Source organism: Gekko japonicus, unplaced genomic scaffold (assembly GCF_001447785.1).
Source record: "Gekko japonicus isolate JY-2015 unplaced genomic scaffold, Gekko_japonicus_V1.1 scaffold625, whole genome shotgun sequence".
Classification (NCBI taxonomy): Eukaryota; Metazoa; Chordata; class Lepidosauria; order Squamata; family Gekkonidae; genus Gekko; species Gekko japonicus.
The window spans coordinates 825,566-849,282 of NW_015172572.1; the positions used below are offsets into that span (position 1 = coordinate 825,566).

At 37.9% G+C, this 23,717-nt stretch overlaps 1 protein-coding gene across 1 annotated transcript; it reads left to right on the forward strand.

Moving 5' to 3' along the window:
• The first annotated feature begins 9,058 nt into the window (after window positions 1-9,058).
• On the forward strand, window positions 9,059-14,012 carry PRRG1 (proline rich Gla (G-carboxyglutamic acid) 1). Its single transcript, XM_015421365.1, has 3 exons — window positions 9,059-9,088; window positions 10,163-10,323; window positions 11,744-14,012. Exons 1-3 carry the CDS (start codon window positions 9,079-9,081, stop codon window positions 12,266-12,268), a joined length of 696 nt encoding a protein of 231 aa, XP_015276851.1. The 5' UTR covers window positions 9,059-9,078; the 3' UTR covers window positions 12,269-14,012.
• Window positions 14,013-23,717: the final 9,705 nt, after the last annotated feature.

Below are 23,717 nucleotides of genomic sequence, written 5' to 3' on the forward strand. Positions count from 1 at the left end.
CCTCAGCCAGTGCTTTACCAGACTCAATCGCACAGGAGAGCCTTGTCTATCTATCTCTCCTGTGCAATTGAAAGAGACGGTAAAACAAGCTGCAATGTATCAGCAGCGGAACTGGAAAAGGAAGCAGGAAATAGCTAGGGCCTTGCAAGCCGGATTGGAGCTCTCCGAGGGCCTGATCCAGCTCATGAGCCACATGTTTGACGTCCCTGAACTAATAGATGAAGATACTGTTTCCAGGCCAGGTGTTGTTTCTGAACATTGATCAAAGCCTTCCCTCAGATTAAGAACTCAAGTTGGTTCTTCTAGAAACCATGATGACACTCCCGCAAAGATATTATTCTGCTAGGAAAATGAAGTGTAAACTTCCATCAGTGTTATGATTAGGGTTGCCAGCTTCCAGGTGGGGCCTGGAGATCTCCTGGAGTTACAGTTGATCTCCATACTTCAATTATCAGTTCCCCTGGAGAAAATGGCTGCTGTGAACTAAATGGCATTATATTCTGTTTAGGTGTCACTCAGCCTAAACTGCAGACTCCACCTCAAAATCTCCAGGAATTACCCAACCCAGAGTTGGGAACCCTAGTCATAACAAGAGGAAAAATTCACATACGTGTTATTGATTGAGTACAGAAATTAAGATCTTCATTCCAGCATCCATCCATAAAATAGTTCACTTTGGGGGCAAACCTTTGCCTGCACTATTTAATGTGGAAACATTTCCTCAGGTCAAGAAAAAAGATTCTGAAGATATCTTTGCTTTTTGTAATATTATACAAATAATGTATGGAGCCTAATCAATTCTATTCGTTATATAATAGGTTCGATTCACTGTTCTCAAAGCATTTGTGCAGGTATGCTTCATATACTTTTACACAAGAGAGTGGTGAAAACGTAAACAAATAAATATAAACAATGAATTTTAAAATAAACTGCAAATAAATTGAAATACAGCAATTTGTGAGTCCGTTATTATCCAATTACATACAAATTTATTACACACACATAATACACAATCCCATCTAGAATATGAACAATATCCAAAGTTGGCATTAATATTAAATGTCTCTAGGTCCACCTCGAACGAAGAAAACTTAAATAAGAGTCCTCATGCTAGGCTGTAAAAGTAATAAATCTCAGCTCCCTCCAGATGAATCCTTCTGTTGTAGCACCAGCAAGGACCTCTTATAAAAATGTATCATCAGCTTTAAGAAATTCTGACAGATATACGATAGCAAGTGGCATGAATCTTTTTCCGACTAGGCACAGCTTCAAAATCCATTTCCTCATACATTTAGATTAAAAACTTATTCTATTTCTACATTGTGATACATTTATATGCACAGCAATACATTTGCATACAATTTTTAACTATTTATCATTCTAAATTTGTCTCCTGTTGCATAATAAACACACCATCTCTCCTCAAATTTTGAAATTGATCTATAAGTTGTTAAATTTGCCATTACTGCATAATGGGCAAGTTTATTTTCCCATTCTTCTAAGCTTGGATAAATGTCTGATTTCCATTTTGCTGCTTAAATGATTCTAGTCACTGTCACCATATATTTAAATACCTCTTCAAAAACTTTTGATAATTCATTGGAAAATATTCCTAATAGCATGTTCTTTGCTTCCATAGGGAATTTACATTTTAATATGTTCTGCATTTTCTATGTATTTCCTTCCAATGTCTTTTTGCTTTTTTACAGGTCAACCAGATATAGTAAAAGGTTCCATCTAGATCTTGGCATTTCCAACATTTTCCTTTTGTAATTTTTGTCTATTTTCTCAATATGTTTTGGAGTTATACACCATCCGAAGAATATTTTATACCAGTTTTTCTCTTAACGCCTGGCTGGCTGTAAACTTAATTCCTCCCCCACCCCAGTAATCGTTCCCATTGTTGCATTGGTATTTGCTCTCTGAAATTCTGCATCCATTTAATCATACATTTTTTCACGTCTTCTTCTTCTATGTCTAATTGAAGTAATAACTTGTATATCCATTGTAATAAATGATCTTTTTGTTTTGTAATCAGCTCTTCAGTTTCAGTCATATCTCTTAATATTCCACCTTCCATGTTGATTGGCGATAAAACAACTATTAAATATGAATTCCTTAATTTCTAATGTCTTGCCAGGATTTAAGTTTTCCTGAGCGTTTACCATATTACCACAGTTGAGAATCATGTTTATTTCTCGTATTCTTATCGTAATGAGCTTCTGTTGGGGAACATAAGTGAAGAGTTTAGAGGGCTCAATAAATTCCAACATGTAAACCATATTTTCAAAAGTTCATCTCTAATTAATTGACTACTTTCATGTGTTATTTGTTTTGGTTGATTTCTTTATCTGTAAGTAATTGTGTAAAACTTCATCTAGACCTGCTGATTCAAGTTTTACTATTCTTTGTCTTGGATTTTTAATCCAATTTGCAATCCAGACCAGGCCTGCCACTTCATAGTATAATTTTACATTTGGAACTGCTAACCATCCTCTTTTTCCTCCCTCTTGTAATATTTTTAAACTTATTCTTTTTTGCCATTTCAAATAAATTTATTTATCTGTTTTTGCCACTCTGTCAATGTTTTTTCTTCAATGTATATAGGTAACATTCGGAATAAAAAATTAGTTTTAGCAATATATTCATTTTGATTGCTGAAATTCTACCCAGCCATGAGATTTTAAATTTTTTCCATCTGGATAAATCTGCTTGTATTGATTTCCAAATTTTCTGATAATTGTTTTTGAAAAGAATATAATTTTGTCCACTGACATCCCCAGATATTTAATTGGATCAGTGACTACTGTGCATTCTGTACTCTTTATAATATCTTCTTCTTCTTCTTAGTTAAGCATTTCATTGTCATTTTTGTCTTCTTCCTCTTGATTTTATATCCTGAAAAGGATTCAAATTCTTCAATATATTCCATTACACACTGTAGCAATTCTTGAAGATCCCAGACTGTTGAAACCACGTTATTTGCATAACTTTTCATTTTACATTCTATATCATTCACTTTTATTCTTTTGATCCTTGTATTGTGTCTGATTTTTGAAGCTAAAATCTGTATTGCTGGAATGAATAATAGAGGTGATAAAAGACAGCCATGGTGTGTTTCTTTTCAATCAAGATTGCTTCTGTTAATGTTCCATTTATTAAAATCTTTGCTTGTTGATTCAAATATATACCTTGTATCCAGTTTGAGAATTCCAAGCCATAGTCCATATTTTGAAGTACATTTAGTAGAAAAGGCCATGTTATATTATCAAATGCTTTATCTGTATCCAAAAATAGAAACACTGCTTTCTTGCTTTATTTTTTTACCTCAGAAATCTTGTTGGTCTCTAAAGTGCTACTTGACTTGAAATTTATGTTACGTACACTCGGTTTTTCTCCAGGATATCCAAGTGGATCACAATTAAAATACTTAAAAACAGTAATAATTAAACATCTATAACACTTTAGAGAATAGCACCGTTTACCAAAAGACTGTCCTACCAAGCACTGCTTCGTAAATTCTCTGTAAAAATAGAACCATATTACCTTCTTCTAGTAACTTTTCCCACCAAGTATAAGCTACAACAACCAAAAAGCCTGATACATGGGCTGTGACAGAACATACTTGTCTGCAGGAGAGGAATTGTCAAAAGGCCCTCTTCAGATGAATGGAGCTGATGCAGTGGAATGTAACATACCATATGCATGTGAAGTTACCCAAATTGGATAAAGATTTTCAAAATGTGTGGTTCTTCTACTTATATGGTCTAGACCAATTTTACTACCACAAAGTCGTCTGGTTATATATTAGTTCAGGAGTGAAGTGCGGTATCTCACATCATGCTGATCTTGAAAGAGACTTAGATTTGTCAGTTCAGCAGAGATGAATCTCAGTTTAACATATGGGTACTCAGATTGGAGCTTCCAGGGCTAAATAAATTTATGGACTTCTACTTCGGTCTTTGTTCTGATAGAGTATGAGAAACTCCTGGACACCAAATAACATGAATTTCAAGTAAATTATCAAAGATATGTTTTAAAAAGGCTGCCTTACTGGAGGAAGTAGTTATGTTAGTGGAGGAAGTTAGTGATGGAGTGCTGTAAATTATCAAAGATATGTTTTAAAAAGTCTGCCTTACTGGAGGAAGCCTCCTTAAATTAGTGATGGAGTGGTTTATGTCTTGGGGCAGCTTTCCAAAGACATTAGTGTAGGTTTCCATTATGTTCCAGTAAACAGAAGATTCCTTTGAGCACTTTGAAGGTATCTGATTCGAGTAAATGTCACTAAGATAGTATCAGATTAGGTTCTGTGTGCAAGAACATATTTTCGTATAAAATTGGCACAGGCTTCAACCATGTACATCATGATGTAAAACCCGAGGTACCTTTGGAGTTCGTTGATTTGCCTAAAACCTAAATGCCCAAAAGTATCTTCACAGAGCTTGTATTTCTCGTATATGTTTGTTCCATCTGTTGGAATGACTAGAAGTTCCATATTTTATCAGATAAGCAAAATCATCAATGGTTCTTGATTTGCACTATTACAAACACCTGAATTTGATATCTAACCACCCTGTCTCAAAATATATCATTAGACCTTTGATACGTCTAGTTCAGAGTTTGTTCTTACTGACAGTGACCCTCTAGGAATTCAGACAGATAAGAGTCTTTCCTAATACCTCAGATCCTTTAATTTAAGAGACTAGGGGTCTGAACCTTGGACTGAAATGATGCAAAGCATATGATCTGTCTGAGCTATGATCCCTTGTGTTTTGTACTGCTTAGGTTTGGGGATGGGCAAGCAGCTTTCTGTTTGCCTTCTTGTCAGGGCTAGGTGACTGAAAAGCTGTTAATTTCTGAAATCTCACATAATTGTGCTTTGGGAGTCCCTATTATTTAATCTATACCTGCAACATCTTGTGGGCCCCAAACTTGTTTTTAGTAATAGAAAAGTGGGTAGGGCCATACTGATCGCTACAGCTGCAAAACAGGACCATGCACAGACATGAGAGGTTTCAGCATACAAAAATCAGGAAGAAGAAAAATGCACATGCATGTTGCTATGGTTTATGGGGAAGAGGGTAGGTTTAAGCCCTTACTTTGCTTCTGTTTTTATTGCAGGTCCTTCTTGTTATGTTTGTTTTTACTACAGTTTCATTGTTTGGAAGGTATAGCTTCCATCCACTGTTTTAAACATCATAGTAAATGTGGGTGCTCCCTCCATATAGGAAAGAAATGTCATGAGAAACAGTCTACTCTTGATGGGCTTTTTTGAGCAATTTTTAAAGTTTAATAGTAGGCAAAAGCATTCCATGTTTCAAGTATACAGAACCCAATGTTGTGGGTGTTCCAGACAAATAGGATTTGAAAAAATTTCCAAAACATTTTCTGATGCCCTAAATTGGTGATCTGATTTAGCTTATTTGTTTTGACATATTTAATAAACAAAAAAATTAAAAGTACCCATATTAATCTCATGCTCTAATAACAATGAATACTTGAACTGTGATTTAAATGTTACATTCAGACCAATTCTAAGCTCTATGTGGAAAATATTTTTATTGGAGTAATATAATTTTTTTCAGACAATAAATACACATGTATTTCCCTTACCTTGTTGAAAATTCAGTTTAAAAACCAGATGAACTGAAAACCATTGAAACACTAATTTTAGCATATCCAAGGATCTCTGCAATTTATCATTCACCTATTTAAACAGAATTTAACTCTTTTCCATGGAGATCATTGGATCAACTCAGTTTCACTGTCACTCTCACTGGCATTACTTGCATTACTTGTTTGTCCTATGTGGGATTAGTGTTACAGTGCCCCTTCCATCATGAGAATACTCATGTGAACAAGAATTTACTTGAATAGGTCTAAGATGATGTGATGTCCTTGCTTATTGGGGAGACCGTTTTATTCCAAATCTCTCTTTTTGGTAGTATGACCTAGGGTCTGGGCACTCCAGAGGACTATGTGGCCCTGAGGAAGTACTGTACTGATTTCTGGGATAAGTTTAGGCAAAAATTGATTTATTTAATAAAGAACAAAATAGGTTTCTGGTTATTTTGAAGAGGTGCTGAAGAAAGGAACTTGTAAATATAACTGGCAAAGTTTGGTGCTACAAACAGTCTTTCAAACTCCTCTCTGACAGGCTTATACATTCAGTATAATCTCTCTCTATCTCATATATATATATAGATATAGCCACGCAGGCTAGTCTCTTTGTTTTATTCACACAGAATGGAATCAACTCTCTTAGTCACACAGACTAAATTGTTGGTCTTATTCACACAGAATTAGACTCAAAATCCCATAGTCATACAGACTATGCTTACTTTTCAAACTTCACATACAGAATCCTTCATAACTCTCAGAGTCACACAGAATCTCTTCAAAACTCTTCCATACTTGTCTCATATCACAGAATCTCCTCATAGACACACACAGAATCCTCTCAGACATCCCTCCTCCCACACTCTCAGTCAGCAACCAATCAAATCGCACTTGCCACCCTCTATCACTCTTCTTAAATTACTGCAGTCAAATTAAACATTTAAAGGAACGCACATACCAAACATGGAGTCATTACAGATGAATTCATATACTTTTTTATTAAGACAATTTCATCTCTTTTCCCCCATTTACAAATCATTAAAACATACATGTACTCTCACACAGTTTTTAGGATTAATAATGTGAAAAAACATTAATTATAAGTTTGGAATTTGCCCAGTCATTTTTGTTAATTTTACAAAACAATAATTTTTAGATGAAGATGGGTAGCCCTGTTAGTCTGTCTGTGACAGTAGAAAAAAGTAAGAGTCCAATAGCACCTTAAAGACTAACAAAGTTTGTGGTAGGGTATGAGCTTTTGTGACTCACAAAAGCTCATACCCTACAATAAATTTTTAGAAATTGAAAATTTTCTGTAGAAAAATTAAGCACTAGGAAAATTTCCAACTTGCATCACTGACCTTACCACTAAATCATTTTGTTAATGGACAGCTTTCCCCTCTATTCTGCCTGCTAAATGAGTACTATTAATGTGGGGGGGGGGATAGCTATTAAAATAAAAACCAATTAGGAGAGCGTTGCTTTTGTTTAATCGTAGTGATTTTCATGGTGTGATTTTTCAGCTTTAAAAAAACCACCCGGCTAACCGTTTCCCAGACAAGGAATTGCATATCTCCTATTCTTCTACTAGTGGGTCTCAGGGAGGTCTGACTAAAGTAGTAGCCCAAATTTAAAACAAACAGAAAGAGGTAGTTAGCTTTGAAAAAGGTCATTATTCATCTTTGGAACTTCTTACTAAGCATTTATTTGTACAGAAAAATCAATTGACTAAAGTCATCTGGGTATATGTCTACTGAGGTGGAAAGAAGAAAGCAACCCTGACTTGGTTGCTTTTATATCTAGTGACCATACATTTAAGGACAAAGTATACAAGAAAATTAAAATACTCTTTTACTTGTTACTGCATGTCCACATTTCATGTTGTCCATTCTCTTACAGAGTCCATTCTTATTTAGGACTATTGCTGAATGGCATTGTTAGCATGTTGATAACCCTATGATCAAAGACTGATTCATCCACACTCTTGTCTTTAGCACATAAAGGTAAAGGTTCCCTTCCTCGAAAGCCAGTCGAGTCTGACTCTAGGGTTGTGGTGCTCATCTCCGTTTCAAAGCCGAAGAGCCAGCGCTGTCCGAAGACATTTCCGTGGTTATGTGGCCTGCATGACTAAACACCAAGGCACACGGAACGCTGTTACCTTCCCACCGAAGTGGTACCTATTTATCTACTTGCAATTTCTTGCTTTCCAACTGCTAGGTTGGCAGGAGACATAGACTGCTGTTAATGGGGCTAGTAGCTGAGTTCCCAAGAGGCACAGCATTGACATCAGATCTGTTGGCAGGCTTGGTCCCTGCTCTGTTGAATGATCTGCTGTTTCCTGTTGGGAGAGTTTGTCTGAGCACAGGTGGGTTTTTTTTTACAGAGCGCTTGTTTAAAATAAATTTAACAATCAGTTATCTATAGCTTATGACAATACTTGCCATTTGTTGTTCACCTGAGGTAAGTAGTACTTTCCCCATTCAAGCACTCCAGTTGCTAACTTTGCAGGGCATGCTTGTGTGCTTATTCTCTGAAATCTGCACATGCAGACTGCATAGGAAAGATTGAGTGGCATCCCTTAAGTTCCTGCTTCCTCTTAAAGCAGAGCACTTTTTAATTTTTTTCTGTATTCATAATTACAGTTCAGAGTCTTAAACCAAATAAATTTACACAATCTAAAAAAGCAACAGACAGATAAAGAAGGCAGAAGGGCACTGAGCTATGTGCCTAGCTTTCTATGGGTAGTAAGAGCACTTTGTGAAACTGGTCTTTGTCATTGTGACTATGCCCCTTGCTCTTTACAGTTCTTTACCCTCCAGCCAGCCATGTGTCATGAATAGGTAATGGTATTTGTTCAAGCCTGTTTTGGGACTCAGCAGACATTTGAACTTACACAAAACTTCTACAGACTTAGCACTGTGGTTGACTGCACTTTTCTGATCTCATTCCTTGTTTTAAAAAATGGCTTCTCACACTTGCTGTATTATTCAGATGCAATGTACTAACCTTCAGTTCTAAGCTTTTTATATAATCATGAGGTATATAGAAATTATAGACATTATGTTTGTTAAATATTTATTTATTTAGGGAATTTTTATGCCACCTTTTCAGGGGAACCTTTCCAAGGTGGCTTACAAAATAGCATAATAAAACATAACATTAAAATTGATGAATTAAACCCCAGGATTAAAAAAACAAGTCACTAACAACTTAAAATAAATTTAAGAGCACACTATAAAACTTTTAAAAGATCAACCCCTGAATTAAAATATTGGCTGAACAAATATGCTTCGTTTTGTTATCTAAGAGAAAGCAATGTGAGTGTAAAGCATGTCATGCTATAACATGATAACTATTAATCAAGAAGTATAAACAAGTGATTGAGTGTTTTCTGGTTTCACACTAATGAGAATGGGCTGCTTATTGTGTTACAGGAACTTACAGTGGACAAAAATAAACATGGATAAAGGTAAGCTTTTGTGTATATTTTCTAGGTTTTTGTTTACTTATGTCCAGCACAACTTGTTTTGTGCATTTCCTCCCTCCTTCCTATGCCCATATTCCCTGTAGATATGTTATCAGTTAAATTTTTGTATTCCGCCCAAAGTCTTCATTGCTGTGCTTGACTTGACACAGATATGGTCCTGTAAATTACTTAAGGGACAAAAGGTCAAGTGTATTTACAAATTCAAGTGGGTGTGTATATAAATTAGTGGCCTAGTAATCCATACGCAGAAGACTTGGTGGTGCGGAAAGAAGAGTCAGTCATCACAGAGTGAGGCTAAGATTTTTGAACACTTGGACACTGATGAATGGGCCATATATATTTTGCAGTACAAATTGTTTTGTGTTGTGATATCATATTAGTAAGAGCCAATTTTAATTCACCTCATTATACTTCAAGAAGACCTAAAACAAATTATACCCACCACCGAAATAGACACAGGTTTGTACTTTTTAAAAAGTGCTGACTTTTTGATTAATTTTTAGAATGCCTGCTGCTGAAAGAGGTGTCCCTAAAATAAAAATCACCAAAAATATTTACCATTTACAAAAACACATTTGCCAGTAGCTGCATTTTTGTGTACAAGTTAGACTACTGAAGATTTGTTTCAAAATGCTGACTTCTGATTTGTCTACAAGTGCCATAAATAATATCATCCTTTTTTCTGCTGTAGTTGGAAACAAAACATCCATCTAAAAAGTATATGTGTAAGGTTTTATGCATTTAATTTGGCATTCAAAACTTAGATTGATGGTGGAATTAGTATCCAAAATATCTTGAGTGTTCTGCTTAATACTGTTCCAGTGCTGTCATTACCTGCCCTTTGTGATAGAGACGTGTTTAAAATTGTTTTAAAATGTTTTTAATATATATCTTTTAAAAACTCTTAATTATGAATAGAAACTTACAAACTTACGTAACCAATTAGTATGCTCCTATCCCAGAAACGTACCTGTGTTAACCTACAATTTTAGAAATGTAAATAACAATTTAAAGTACTTTCAAATACTTCTCCCCCCCCCCTTTTTTTTTCTACAGTCTTCCTCACAGATGCTAAAGCAAACTCTGTATTAAAAAGATATCCACGGGCAAATGTATTTTTGGAAGAACTTAAGCAAGGAAACATTGAACGTGAATGCGTGGAAGAACGCTGTGACTATGAAGAGGCAAGAGAAGCTTTCGAAAATGATGAGAAAACTGTAAGTTCGTCTGAACTGGTACAGGAAGCAAATCTAGTAGTTTAGATTGTATTCAAGTGTCGGAATTAAGTATTCACATATTGTGTTACTTTGCAAAAGAAAAGTAATTTTTTTTTAAAGAACTGGAGGACTATAGTAGTTTACAGAGTCTTGTATGTAGACAGGCATTTCTGTGAGCTGGCTCCTCATATTGTGTTACTTTGCAAAAGAAAAGTAATTTTTTTTTAAAGAACTGGAGGACTATAGTAGTTTACAGAGTCTTGTATGTAGACAGGCATTTCTGTGAGCTGGCTCCTCATATTGTGTTACTTTGCAAAAGAAAAGTAATTTTTTTAAAAGAACTGGAGGACTGTAGTAGTTTACAGAGTCTTGTATGTAGACAGGCATTTCTGAGAGCTGGCTCCTCTGTGAAAGACTCCCTTTGGAGTCAGTCCAGAACTATCAGATTTACAGGAAGTTAGTCGGGGGCTGAATTCTGTGGTTCTGCATGCAAGTGCATCCGATTAACTTGTTACGTCAAAACCCACAACCATTAATAAAGAAGAAGCTTTGTGGCTCAGAGCTGTGAGGTAGTGAGTGAAACATCATTTACAAGGGTAAAGGGTGAAAAAACCAAAATGGTAACAGCATTGTGACATGGACAATTTTAAACATGTGTTAATGGAAATTGAAGTTTCACTGTTAAATACACAGGCCAGTAAATATGCTTAAGACTGTCCTTCAAAGTGCATTCCACATTAAATAACTGTTTGATGGAATTACTAAGGAATTTTCTTTAGACAATGTCACTAGCAGTATGAACCTATATAGCTCATGTTACAGAAACAAAATTAACACGTTTAGGTTCTATATAGTAAAGTAACATATAGATTAGATTTCATTTACTGTCTCAAGGATACTATTGTATTCTATAGCTGGCTGCAGAATATATATTCACTTGTCCGTGTTGTTACCATGTGTGGTTGGAAAACACATCTGTACTAGATATGCGTCTATGTGAATAATGCCTGCTACTTAGTTAGGTATTTTGCTTTGAACTAACCAAGCATGGGAAAGAAGCCCCTTTTTTGTCCTTCTCACACTTCTGTCCTGAAGGAGCTGGAGATTTAGGTTTTAATACCTGCTGTAAGGGAAGGGGGACAAGAGAGACCACGTAGGTACTCACTTCTAAGGGATTCTTGAAAACAGAGGTGAAATTTAACTGCGATAATAAGAGAATCTGATTGCTTTTAGAAGTGATAAAAGCCTCTGATGGTAGTCCAAGTCAAAATATGTTGTCAGAAGCCTTTTCTAAGAATTCGTGCTCATACCTGTAGCAAGTTAATTTTTTTATGCTACTTGCTGTAAAATCCACTTTTGTTCATTTAACTTGAGGGGGGAAATACTCTCAATCATTTTCTTTGCTCTGGCTTGTTTTTAGAGGGAATTCTGGAAAAGTTATACAAGAGGAATCCATGGAGAAATTAACACTGGGTATAACTGGTATCCATTTTACCTTGTTTTTCCATTAATCATTGGCCTTCTCATTATTCTCATCATCATCTTTGTCACATGGAGATGCCTCCTCAAAAAGAAAATGCGGAGACGATCCATGTATGCACATGGCAGTACCAGGGAAGCCACAGGTGACAGAACTGTTACTGATGGGAGAAGTCCTCTTCCTCTGCCACTCAGCATTCTTCATTCCCCTCAGGAAGACATGTTTGAAGGCAATGGACATTCTCCAGGATATCTGAGCTACGCAGATGGACGTTCAGATTCTGTGTCAACGAGGCTGTCAAATTGTGACCCACCTCCATCATATGAAGAAGTTGCTGGTGAAAATGGAATGAGAAGAAATGAAACTACAAATCAAATGGATCCACCCCCACAGTATGAGGACATAGTGAATGCTAGTTTGGTTAATGGCACTTCAGTACCTTCTGTTGCCACTGGTATCAAATGAAATAGGAAAAACACGAGTAACTCCTTTATTAAAGAGGGGGGAAATCCTATTTTTCCCAGCACTTTATTTCAGCTTAATGTTTGAAAGTCTACTAATTTTTTACCACTTCCTCCTCTACTCCAATATTGGTTTGTTCTGTGGCACTTCCATCCCAACAGGATTTGCAGGGAGGGAGACAAAGCAATAATTGGCATACTTCCCAAGATGCCAGTTCCATTGGCTGCTGTTGCTTTACATTATTGATTAAAGTGCTTTTATTACAAGCATAAAGGATTTCTAATGGCAAAGTTAGAAAAAGGGATTTACATACCCTCAAAAGATGCTTTTTATAATCTGAATTGTTCAGATGCCATCGCTCATTGCAAGTTGCACTAGGGGCTTTATGTTGAAATGCTTCAAAGTCTACAAGTACAGAAATGAGCACATTTATGGCCTAAATGTGAATCTTGCCACAGTATACCAAAGAGAGCCAGTTGCCATAAGTGCTGTTAAAAATCTTTGAAATAAAATACTCCCTGTTCTGGTGAGAAATGCAGTATTTTGATACCCATGCTTTGAAAGGGGAAGAAGTATGAAATGCATATTTGGATTTTAGAATGTGGAATCAAATATTGATTGACTGAAATTCTCAGTAAATATTATTATTGATGTCAGTGGAGTTAGAATTCTACCCATCCAGCAGAATAACAATGATAAGAACTATGTTTTGAGAGAGGGGAGAGAACCATATGTGATGAGACCAGGCCTGGACAATGGCTTCTCTGTGTTATTTTTTGTTAAAAACGAGTGATTATACAACTATCAGATGGTTTGCAGGGTGACTTTGTCCTCCTCTTGCCCACAAATCAATCACCATCGTTCCTACTTGTTTCCTCTCTGTGCCACCTAATGAGTGATATATAGAACTATACCTTATCTGCATTTGGCTGCATCTCAGTGACCAGCACTTTTTGTATTAATTTCGTGTGTTACAGTTTATGAAATGGCCTACTGTCCTCTGGTATAACATTCAGTTCTTTTTGAGGGGGTGGGTTTTGCTTCAGCAAGTGTTTTTTACAGCAGGCTATTCTGTGTTTGTGCATGCCAGGTTTTAAAAGCAGATCTGTGAAAGAACTTTAGAAGTAAATTTATTTCTAACAATTTTTATTGTTACCACAGCACAAATGGTTTGGGAGACAGGTTTGCTTCCAAGGTGATGCCAGAGTACTGAAAAGTGTTGCCTGTCTCTTTACTTTTATGCTTGATTTAAATGTGACACTAGGAGGCAATAAGAACTTATTTGATGCATATGTCCAGCGACATGATCTTTGGGAGTCTAGAGGAAGGGAGATACCAAAACAGTGCATGAAGGAAGAAGAGGTAGAAATTCCCTCTTTTCTTGCTAGTACTTACTTTTTCCCCTCTGTTCCTTGAGCTGTTTGGCTGCCAGATTAGACTAATTACCAAAGAGGAGTTTGCCAGTGTTTCCCAGACTTCTGACAGCTAAGACATAGCATCCCCCCATAACATTAGAGACACACCTAGAGCAATGAGTCACATAGAGAGACAGCTGGTAATTATCATGTATTTCTGCTCATAGTGTGGTTAGATTATTCATTCACTCTGATACAGCGGCACAGCAGAATTACCTGCCCTCAGTAAAGGCTAACTGGAAAAAGTCATGTTCAGAATTTTGTTTTATTTTCTCACTGCCTATTAATGGTTTTTCAAGTTATTTTCATTTGTCTCGGCACACTTTTGATGGCAGCAGGAAGGGTGTGTGTGATTGACCTGTGTTCACCTGTGTATATTCACTTAATTTGGATTTCATGCATTTCATATTATTTGGGGGGGGGGTGTCAGGGAATATGCTCAAATTAGTTTAGAAGCTTTTTATAAAAGTTCACTTCCAAGTACCAGTCTTAGTATCTTGAATGCTGCTGCACTGAAGCAATGTGGAAGGTGTAGGTTGTTCCTGGATACACCTGTTTCTGGAATGGTGTTATCACACAGCTGTATAGGTGTTGGTGGAAGGTAGTGGCAAGGGGACAGGTGTATGCTCTGTGAAGAGTAACTTTAGATTTCAGTTAAACATTGGGCAAGTTAGTTGTGTGAGTTCAAGTGGAAATGTTTTTGGGGTTTAATGAAGCTGCAGAAATATCTTTGTTTCTATGGAATGAGAATGTGTTCTGTTTAGCTGCCATGGTGTCTTGTGGACAATTACTATTTTTTGTGTTACCTAGGAGGATGCTGACAGTGAGTAGAGAATCAGGTGATAGTTATTCCAAATGTTGTGTTGGATCTGCATGGACTGTGGATCTTCCTTGTTTTCTTCCATCCCCAGACATTTCCAACCATGAGAAAGTTGACTGCTGAGTCACAGGACCCCTGTGGAGTAACAGGCATGTGGTTTGATGGGCTGCAGTGAGAAGGGGGAAGGAAGCAGAAGCACTCCTGCTGCTTCTGTCAACAGAATCAACTTGGTAGAAGGAAGCAGGGAAGATTTGTGATCATCAGTCACTTCCACTGATAGATCACCCCACTCCTTTCCTTGCTGGGGATTCTAATGTCTTTGTGTTGGTAGAATATGAATCATTTACTTTTTATGCTGTGCTGTCCAATGGTATTGGAGTGACCTGTCAATTTTGCTTCTCTTCAAAACCTGCCTGTCTTTCACAGCAAAAATATCTAAGGTAGTGATGGTATAACTTTCCATTTCTACTTCAGTTGCAAAATCTTAAGACAGTGCTGCTGGTTGTTTTAGTAAGTACACTAACATTTGTGAGTGAAGCATTTAATAGCTACTACACACATACCCCACGTGATATGATTTGCAAGCCGCTTACAAGCAGGTAGTGAAATGGGTGGAAATGTGTATACAGTTACATTTATCATCCATTTTGGCAACACGTATAATCTGTGTGTTCTCCAACAAGGCAATCAAGCAAAGTTAAGCTAAATTTAGCTCTTTTATACTTGGATGGAATTTGATAGAACTTTTATTAAACCTTCCAGTGCCAAAGGGCTAATTTAATATCTCATCTGTTAAAGATAAATGCAACAAAAGGGTACACAAGATACTTTGCACACGGGCAATGTGAATTTTCTATATGTTGTTGTTCTTAATGCACAACCAGAATCCATCCCTCCTCTGTCACAGTGCCTCCTATCTGATTTACAGAAAGCACTTGGGATGAGGCAAAGAAAAATCCACTATTCAGGTGTCCCAGAATATTCCCATGTTTTTGAGTAACGTGTAAATGCACCTTGGTGGCCCCTCCTGAAACAAAATCAGACACTGCTTTTGGCCACTGAAAGTGTTACATTGATATCCTTCACTACACGCATTACCTATTCTAGGCCATAATTAATTAATCAGTATTTCTGCACTAGGAATGTTATGTTGCAGATGACATGGTGCATAGCTTACTTTTTTTGAAGAGATGGCTGTGTGTTTACACTGATCATTCGCTGCACCTTCCTGAGCCCATGCTTCTTATCAAACAACACATACCAATATGACTTTCAATGGGCTAGCTGTAATAGTCTCATTTTTATAGAATATCTTAGTTTTTTCCATCCCTTATATACATTTGTTTTTTTTCAATAATTCCAATTTTATGAGCTATTAAATCTGAGGTTTTTTAATAGCTTTATTTTTGTGCTTTGTTGTTCTGGTTTGACTGAACGTTAATCCAACTCACAATGGACAATTTTATACAGAATTTTTCTCTCTTTTTTTTTAACCAAAATGTATTTAAATATTTTGACTGGAATTGTTTCCCTGCAGCAGGTAATATAATAAGTACCTTACCTTTGTGTTCTGAGATCCTGGAAGATATTATTGTGTTTGGCTGATAAGGTAAAAGTAAAAGGCGAAGTTAAAAGTTAAACATTAAAAAGTAAAAACGATTCTCTGCATAGAATATCACAGCCATGATCTTGTGAAGTTCTAAATGCTTGTATCTTACTCAAGACCAATGAGGATATGGATGCCATTACTTTGTGGTGACAGTTGTCATGGGAGTCAGAGTCTTTGGTGCATGTAAATAATCTGTTTTATTTCAGTATTAAATATTTTTAAATATGGTTTACATTTAGATTGGTATTTTAACATCCTTACATTGTAGAAAGTTTGAGGAATTTTGATATGCTAAATAAATCTATTTTTTAAACATGTGGTGTCTCATAATAATATTTGGCTCTAGGCCAGAATGCAGGGGTTCTTTTGCAAAGCCTTGATTTACACCATTGTCCATAACCAAGGCTTATGACAAGTTTGATTTATCAATATTATACAATTAATAAAAATACAAAGATCTGTCAAAACTTTGTATTGTGTTATGTCATCATCAAGTTTATTGTATTAGCCATTGGCCATAACAAAACATAACAATCCTTATACATCACATTAAGTTATCCCTTCACTAACTTGCGCTGAATCCTAGCCTTAATCTTATCTTTTTTGCCGCCAAAGCAAACAGGGACATTCTGCTGGTAACATATACATCCATATCAGAGAGCAAAAAAACAACCAACTCCTGTTTTGAGAATCCATTGTGCAAAGGTAAAATAGGGTATATAAATCTCTGCCTAAGTGATTCGTGCCATGAGCATCTCAGTAAATAGTGCTCAATATCATCCACTTCGCCCAAACCACATTGACAGATTCTTAAGGCTACAGGTAAACCCATAAAACGACCAACACAGACCATTGAAGGAATGGCATGGAATCTGAGGGCTGTAAATGCCCTTCTTAGGTCAAGATTGGTTAGTTTCTCTAAATAGCCAGTCCTACAGTGATCTCTTTTAAAGATCTTAAACAGAGGGGCCGTTCGGCAACTTGCTGCTGCATGAAGGTTCAAAAGGCCGTCCTTATGAAATACCCATTCCTTCAATTTGGACTTTTGATTATCATTATCCGCTAAACCCATTAGGTCATCTGGAATTGAGTATTCCTGTAGGATAGAAGACAGATAGTCATTTAAACTTTTGGAAGATTTCAACAATAATCCAAAACTTTGGACCCCTAGGATATCCTGGGGTCGTTCCTGACATTTCCTCCAGTAGGAAAGAATTCTTACATTTGCCCTGGCTTTCAGCGATGCCATACCCAATTCTATCCTCATCAGCACCACAGGTGAACCGTTAGGCAAAACCAAAATCCGTCTCATGAAATAATTTTGCACAGTTTCAATCAGGGTTAGCATCAACTCATTCCAACCCCAAATCTCTACCCCATACAACATCTCACGCATAGGCAGCCACACAGGCTAACCTCTTGGTAATTTTAACTTCCTTCCAGATCTTTAGAGTCTCACTTTTGAAGACATATATACTGCGTTCTAAATTCTTTATTTTCCACAGAAACACTGTCAGCTCACTCACTGACTATTGACTCCAACTCAAAACTCCGCTTTCTCTAACTGACTTCCATAACTGACTTTTCTATAACTCACTGACACTCCACACAGATCCACTTCAAGAACTCCTCCCACACCCTCTCATCCTCCAATCACCCCACACCTGTCTCCCTCAAGCACTCTACGCTGCAGTCACTGCACTGCAACCAAACATTTAAAGAGACACACACACTCTTAAAACAAAGAATCATTACAGAGCTCAACACCTCTGGCTCAGAGGGAGCATTGCCCCCCCACCCAATCTTGGTAACAGATAAAAGGACCATATCGTCCGCATATAAAAGAATTGGCACTTTAAGTTGTCCAATAGTTGGAGGCATAAATTCACTACCTTCCACGCTGGCAATTAAATCGTTCAGATAAAGGTTGAACAAGGTGGGTGCAAGCACGCAACCCTCTTTCACCCCCTTCTGAACTGGGATGTCTTCCGTAAGCCGACCCTTCCAACCTTAACCTTGACAGAGGTGTGTATTGTGTTATGTCGTTAAACAGCTTTTCTAAATGAAATAATTTAATATACTTTTTCTGTTACACAGTAATCCTTGTATAAATTGAAAATACTGAAATCATCATTCCTCAAAATATAGCACTTCCAATTAGAGGGTTTTTAAAAAAAAAAATAGCACTTTAAATTTGCAAAACATAAGAATGTCGTGCTTGTTTTATTTTGTATTCAGTATATGGATTGTTTTCAGTATCTGCATAGCTTTCTAAAGTAGTCACTTTCAGCTTTTAAAGAATTCACATACTTTGGTAGATAGTGAAATATTGTCATGTAGTGTGTTTGGTTTCACATCTTGTTGCCATGTTCTAGCAACAATATATGAACTAGAACCTCTGAAATTAGATTTAATTTTTTTTAAAAAAAATCTCAGATTATAAACTACTAGGCTGCAATCCTGTACACATTATTACTACTACTACTACTACTACTACTACTACTACTACTACTACTACTACTATTATTATCCATTTATATCCCACCTATGCCAGGGCAAACTGGCTCAAGGAGGCGTACACAATTAAAATGCGATAAAACAATGAATATAATAAAATTCACATAAACAACAATTTACATAAAGTGCTGATACTACTGATAGCGGCGGTTACTATACATGGTCTGATGAAGAGAGGCAATATCCATCGATGAACCATAGGGCCATAGTATGTTCAGTTTCCAATGTCTCATTCATCAGTGGTGGCTCCTATTCCCATTTATGTGGGAGTAAGTCCCAGAGATCTGAATTGGGTTCATTTCTAAACAGACCTGCCTGGAAATGGGCTGTAAATATGATTAAATTGTTCCACAATATTCAAGTTCCACAAAACAGGGTATAAGGGCAAAGAGTTCTAACTAGCCTTCATGGTATGCCTTATACAAAGACTTTTTTGACATGGAGAATCATACAATACTGTGAACCCCACTGCCCACCTATCCAGAAACATAGCTACAATATCTGTTGTTTGCTAGACTCAACTCATGTCTGACTTGATCAGCAAATTTGTGGCAAATTAGACTGCACAGACCACAGAGCTAGTTTGGTGTAGTGGTTAAGTGTGCGGACTCTAATCTGGGAGAACCGGGTTTGATTCACCACTCCTCCATTTACATTTATTTATTCTGGTTTTATATTGCTGGCTAATCGCTGTTACAATAAATCCATTCATTCCTCCACTTACACCTGCTGATGTGACCTTGGGTCAGTCACAAGCTCTGGCACAGCTGTTCCTAAAAGAGCAGTTTGTGTCAGAGTTCTCTCAGCCCCACCTACCTCACAGGGTGTCTGTTGTGGGGAGGGGAAGGGAAAGGAGTTTGTAAGCCACTCTGAGACTCCCTTGGGTAGTGAAGGGTGGGGTATAAATCCAGTCTCCTCCTCCTCTCCACAAAGGAATTTGCTATCTTAGTTACAAAATGGCCAGAGACCTTGTAGCAGTGAGGCTGTCTCCCCATCAAAAGCAGCTTCTGAGAAGTAAGGCTGTGTTGCACATGTGCTGCTACTACTTCTGCATTTAAGGTAGCATGTGGCATTGCCTGGATTTAGGAGCTCCTGGGTCTCAAGTGAGTATTGATTCTGATTTCTCTCTGCAGGGAAGTTGATTGCAGTGATTTGGCTGCAAGTATCTCTGCATGACTTGCTACACCCCACTTCCCAACTATCTCTGTGCCTGAGCTGATTGATGCAGTCTCAGGTTTGATGCTGAGGACCCTGAGAATTATTGTTATTGGGGAATTCAATATCCATGCGGAGATTCACTATCCGTGCTGAGACTTTATGGACACCATGACAACCATGGGCTGTCCCAGAATGTTCTAGTCCCCACACATATAACGGGACATGTACTTGATTCTATTTTCTCTGGGGACAAGATGCATGGCTTGGTAATGGGGAATTTTCCATACTGCCCTTCTCATGGACTGACCACCAGAACCTCTGCAAGGCTGAAGGTCAGTTAGGGTGGCCCATCCCAAGAGGCTGATGGATTTGGGTGATTTTTTTGACATCTCATGGGGACTTTCCAGTCAGCAAGGCTGGTGCTCCTGTTGCAGCCCTGGTCAATCTGTGGAATACAGAGATTACCCATGCTGTGGACATGATTGCTCTGGAGCACCCTCTCCTTTTCTGCAGAGCCCAGAATGCTCCTGGGCTCACTATTTAGCTTGGAGCAATGATGCATTTGTGCAGATGGTTGGAGTGCAAGTGGAGGAAAACTCAAACCGAATGTGACCAAGCACAGGTGAGAGTACATTATTGTGACTGCCCTGCAGTGGTATTGGAAGCAAAGAGAGCTCATTTCTCTCCCACTACTGCATCCATGCAATGCTGTCCAGCAGAGCTTTTCCAGGTTGCGAAGGGGCTCTTATCACAGACTCTTGAAAATGTAGACCTGGAAAATGTACAAGCCCACTGTGATGCTTTTGCAATCCATTTGGGGATAAAATCACTCATGTACACTGTGATTTAGATTGCACACTTGATACAGTTCAATATCAGGTTGCCACTGCAGTGCAGTCTGATCCTAGTTGTATAGATAACTCAGTTGGTGAGGCCTCATGAAGTGGACAAGCTGCTCAGAAGAGTGGAGCCCACCACATCTAGACTTGCCCCTTTGCTATTCAGGGCTGGGCTAGGTTGACCAAATGGGTCCAGGAGGTAATAAATGTCTCATTGCAGGAGGTTATAGTTCTGGCTAACTTGAAAAAGGTGATAGCGTGACACACACACACACGAAGAAGGCATCCCTGAACCCCTCTGACCTGAACAACTATCACCTGGTGGCCAGCATTCTATTTTGGGGCAACGTACTTAAGCAGGCGGTGACCAAGCAGCTTCAAGTAGTCTTGGAGCGGATATATTATCTAGTTCATTTCAATCTGATGGATGATCTTTGTTGGGTTATGGGAGAGTGCATCTGTGTTGATTCTCCTGGACCTCTGCATTCACCAGGGTATCCTTCTGGAGAAGCTGCTCCTTGGACCCAGGAGATTTATGCTGTGGGATCCCACAAGGCTCCCCCATGCTGTTTAACATGTACATGAAACTGCTGGGAGAGATCATCAGGGGATTTAGAATAAGGTGCCACCAATATGTGGATGACACCCAGCACTGCTTCTCCTTAACAGCTAGGTCGTGTGGGTCCACAGAAGTCTTGAACAGGTGTCTGGTGACAGTAACAGGATGGACGAGGGCCAATAAACTGAACCTCAGTCGAGATAAAACTGAGGTGCTGCTGGTCAATGACAAAGCTACTTGAGGACTCAGGAGTCAGCCTGTCCTGAAGAGGATTACACTCCCCCAAAGGAACAAGTTTGTACATTTGGAGGCTCAGATCTCCTATGTGGCATGTAGTGCCATTTATCCGTTTCAGCTGATATGCCAGCTACAGCCATTCCTTGAAAAGCATGATCTGGCCACAGTGATCCATGCCCTGATTACATTCCATGTTAGATTACTGTAATGCACTTTACTAAAAGTGAAGTAGTTAGGAAAAACTGAATAACAAGTGCACCATTCTTCTCCTTTTCCTCTGTATTAGCTTGGTCTTTCTATTCCTCCTTATTTGCAGCAGATGAGGCAAACAGGAAGTACATCAGCTAATCAGATTCCACCAAAAATACATAGTCTTCTTCAAAAATACTTCTGCTGCAGGACCTAATTAGTTGGTTGTGATTTTGATTACAAGCTCAGTGGATTTAGGGCAACTGATGGCTCTCCAAGGGAAGCCAATTAGCATGCTTAATACATAATTTGCTTCTCTTTTCTGAATAGAAATAACTTCCATAAGGCGAATGGTTGATCTACGATCAGCTACTATGCTCTAAGTCTTGAGTTAGAGCCATTATGTTAAGTACAATCATATGCCGAGCTACTCCAAGTGAAGTCATTGATTTTGATGGAATTTAATTGTATTTGACTGTCACAACCAGAACCAGGCATTTCATTCTTTATACTTAACCACCTTAGGCTGGAGGGTTGTGTGAACTACCTGACCACCCACACCCTCTTTTCCTGTTAGAGACCCTCCTTCAGCTCTAGGGGTGTGAGGTAAGTAGATGTCTTCTTGTTCTTTACTCAGGATCACTTAATCCGTCTAACACAGAGCACAGCAGATACCAATCAGGACCCCTTTCCCTCGGATCCTGTAAAGTTTGCCATGTATTATATGGGTTGATAAGAACACAGGAGTCAAGGGTATCACACACAGTTACGATTATTTAATCTGTAAATGTGCCACAATGTCTTCCCACTCTAGGATGACAGAAGACACAAGAAGGTGATCTATGCTTGGTGATTACAAACCATGTTTCCCAAGAGGCTCAAACTTGGAAACAATACCTGGATAAGCATTAACTCTTCAGTGCTTTATAGGAACAGTACCCAAACCCTGTCTGTCTAAATAACCTCCTATCCCTTCGCCATCTAAAAAGCAAACATCCCTTTTTTCAGTTGCTCATTGGATATTTAAACCACTTCGGGGTGAGGTTTTTTTCAGGATTCCATGCAACATTTCAAATCTGTTCGGTTTGAACTGAATGGGAAAGAAAAGCGGACAGAATCTTCTCCTGTCTGTCACACTGACTAACTCTGCTAAACTATAACCACAGCTTAAAGTCCATGTCTTACTTCATTATAACATCCCATAGGAAGAGCGGCTAAAGCTATTATCGTTTAAGGTAGGTTGTAAGGAGATAACTGACCTGAAAAAACGAAGTAGGGTAGGGAAATTATGTTGGCTTTTAAACCTCCTGCCAAGTTGTTTGTGTTCAGGTAATTAAATGGAGGGTTTATTTTACAAAAAGTAAATTCCTCAGATTGTTTTCTGGCCCCTTCTTTTTTACAAAAAAATTATTCCTTAACAAATACAACACCAATGTCAAATACAAATAACAACAAAATCAACAATAACTTTGAACTTACACTTCACCAATACATATGTAGAGTTTACAGTAAGGTAAAGTACATAATAACTAATAAAATGCAAAATCCATATACTTCTTTAGTAACATAAGTATTTCTTTTTGGTTAGAGTTAACATATTCAAAGAAAGGAAACCATTTCTCCACAAAATCACCACTTCTTTTTCTGTTGAACAGGTGACAAAAGATGTGAAGCCTCAGGCCATCTGAAGGGTAAAAATTACAGTGGAGGCGCTACAAAATCTTTCAAGTCCTAAGCAAGACATCCCTCTGCACTGTGGTGGTAGAAAGCGCTATCAGATCACAGACCACTTATGGTGACCCCCTTGGTGTTTCCAAGGTGTTCCAAGATGTTCTGAGGTGGTTGGCCATTGCCTTCCTCTGAGTAGTGACCCTGGACTTCCTTGGTGGTCTTCCACCCAAGTACTAACCAGGTGTGACCTTGCTTAGCTTCCAAGCTATCCTGGCAATTTTATTTTAAAAAGGTGAGTCTGAAGTGAAATTACCGTATATGACTTGTTATTTGATTGATATAGTCTGGATTTCATAGCACAGTCTTTGCATGAGGATTATAAAGCCCCTCAGTTTAAGGTGTGCAGCCAGTTATGAAAAAGAAAGCTAGTATTCCCCC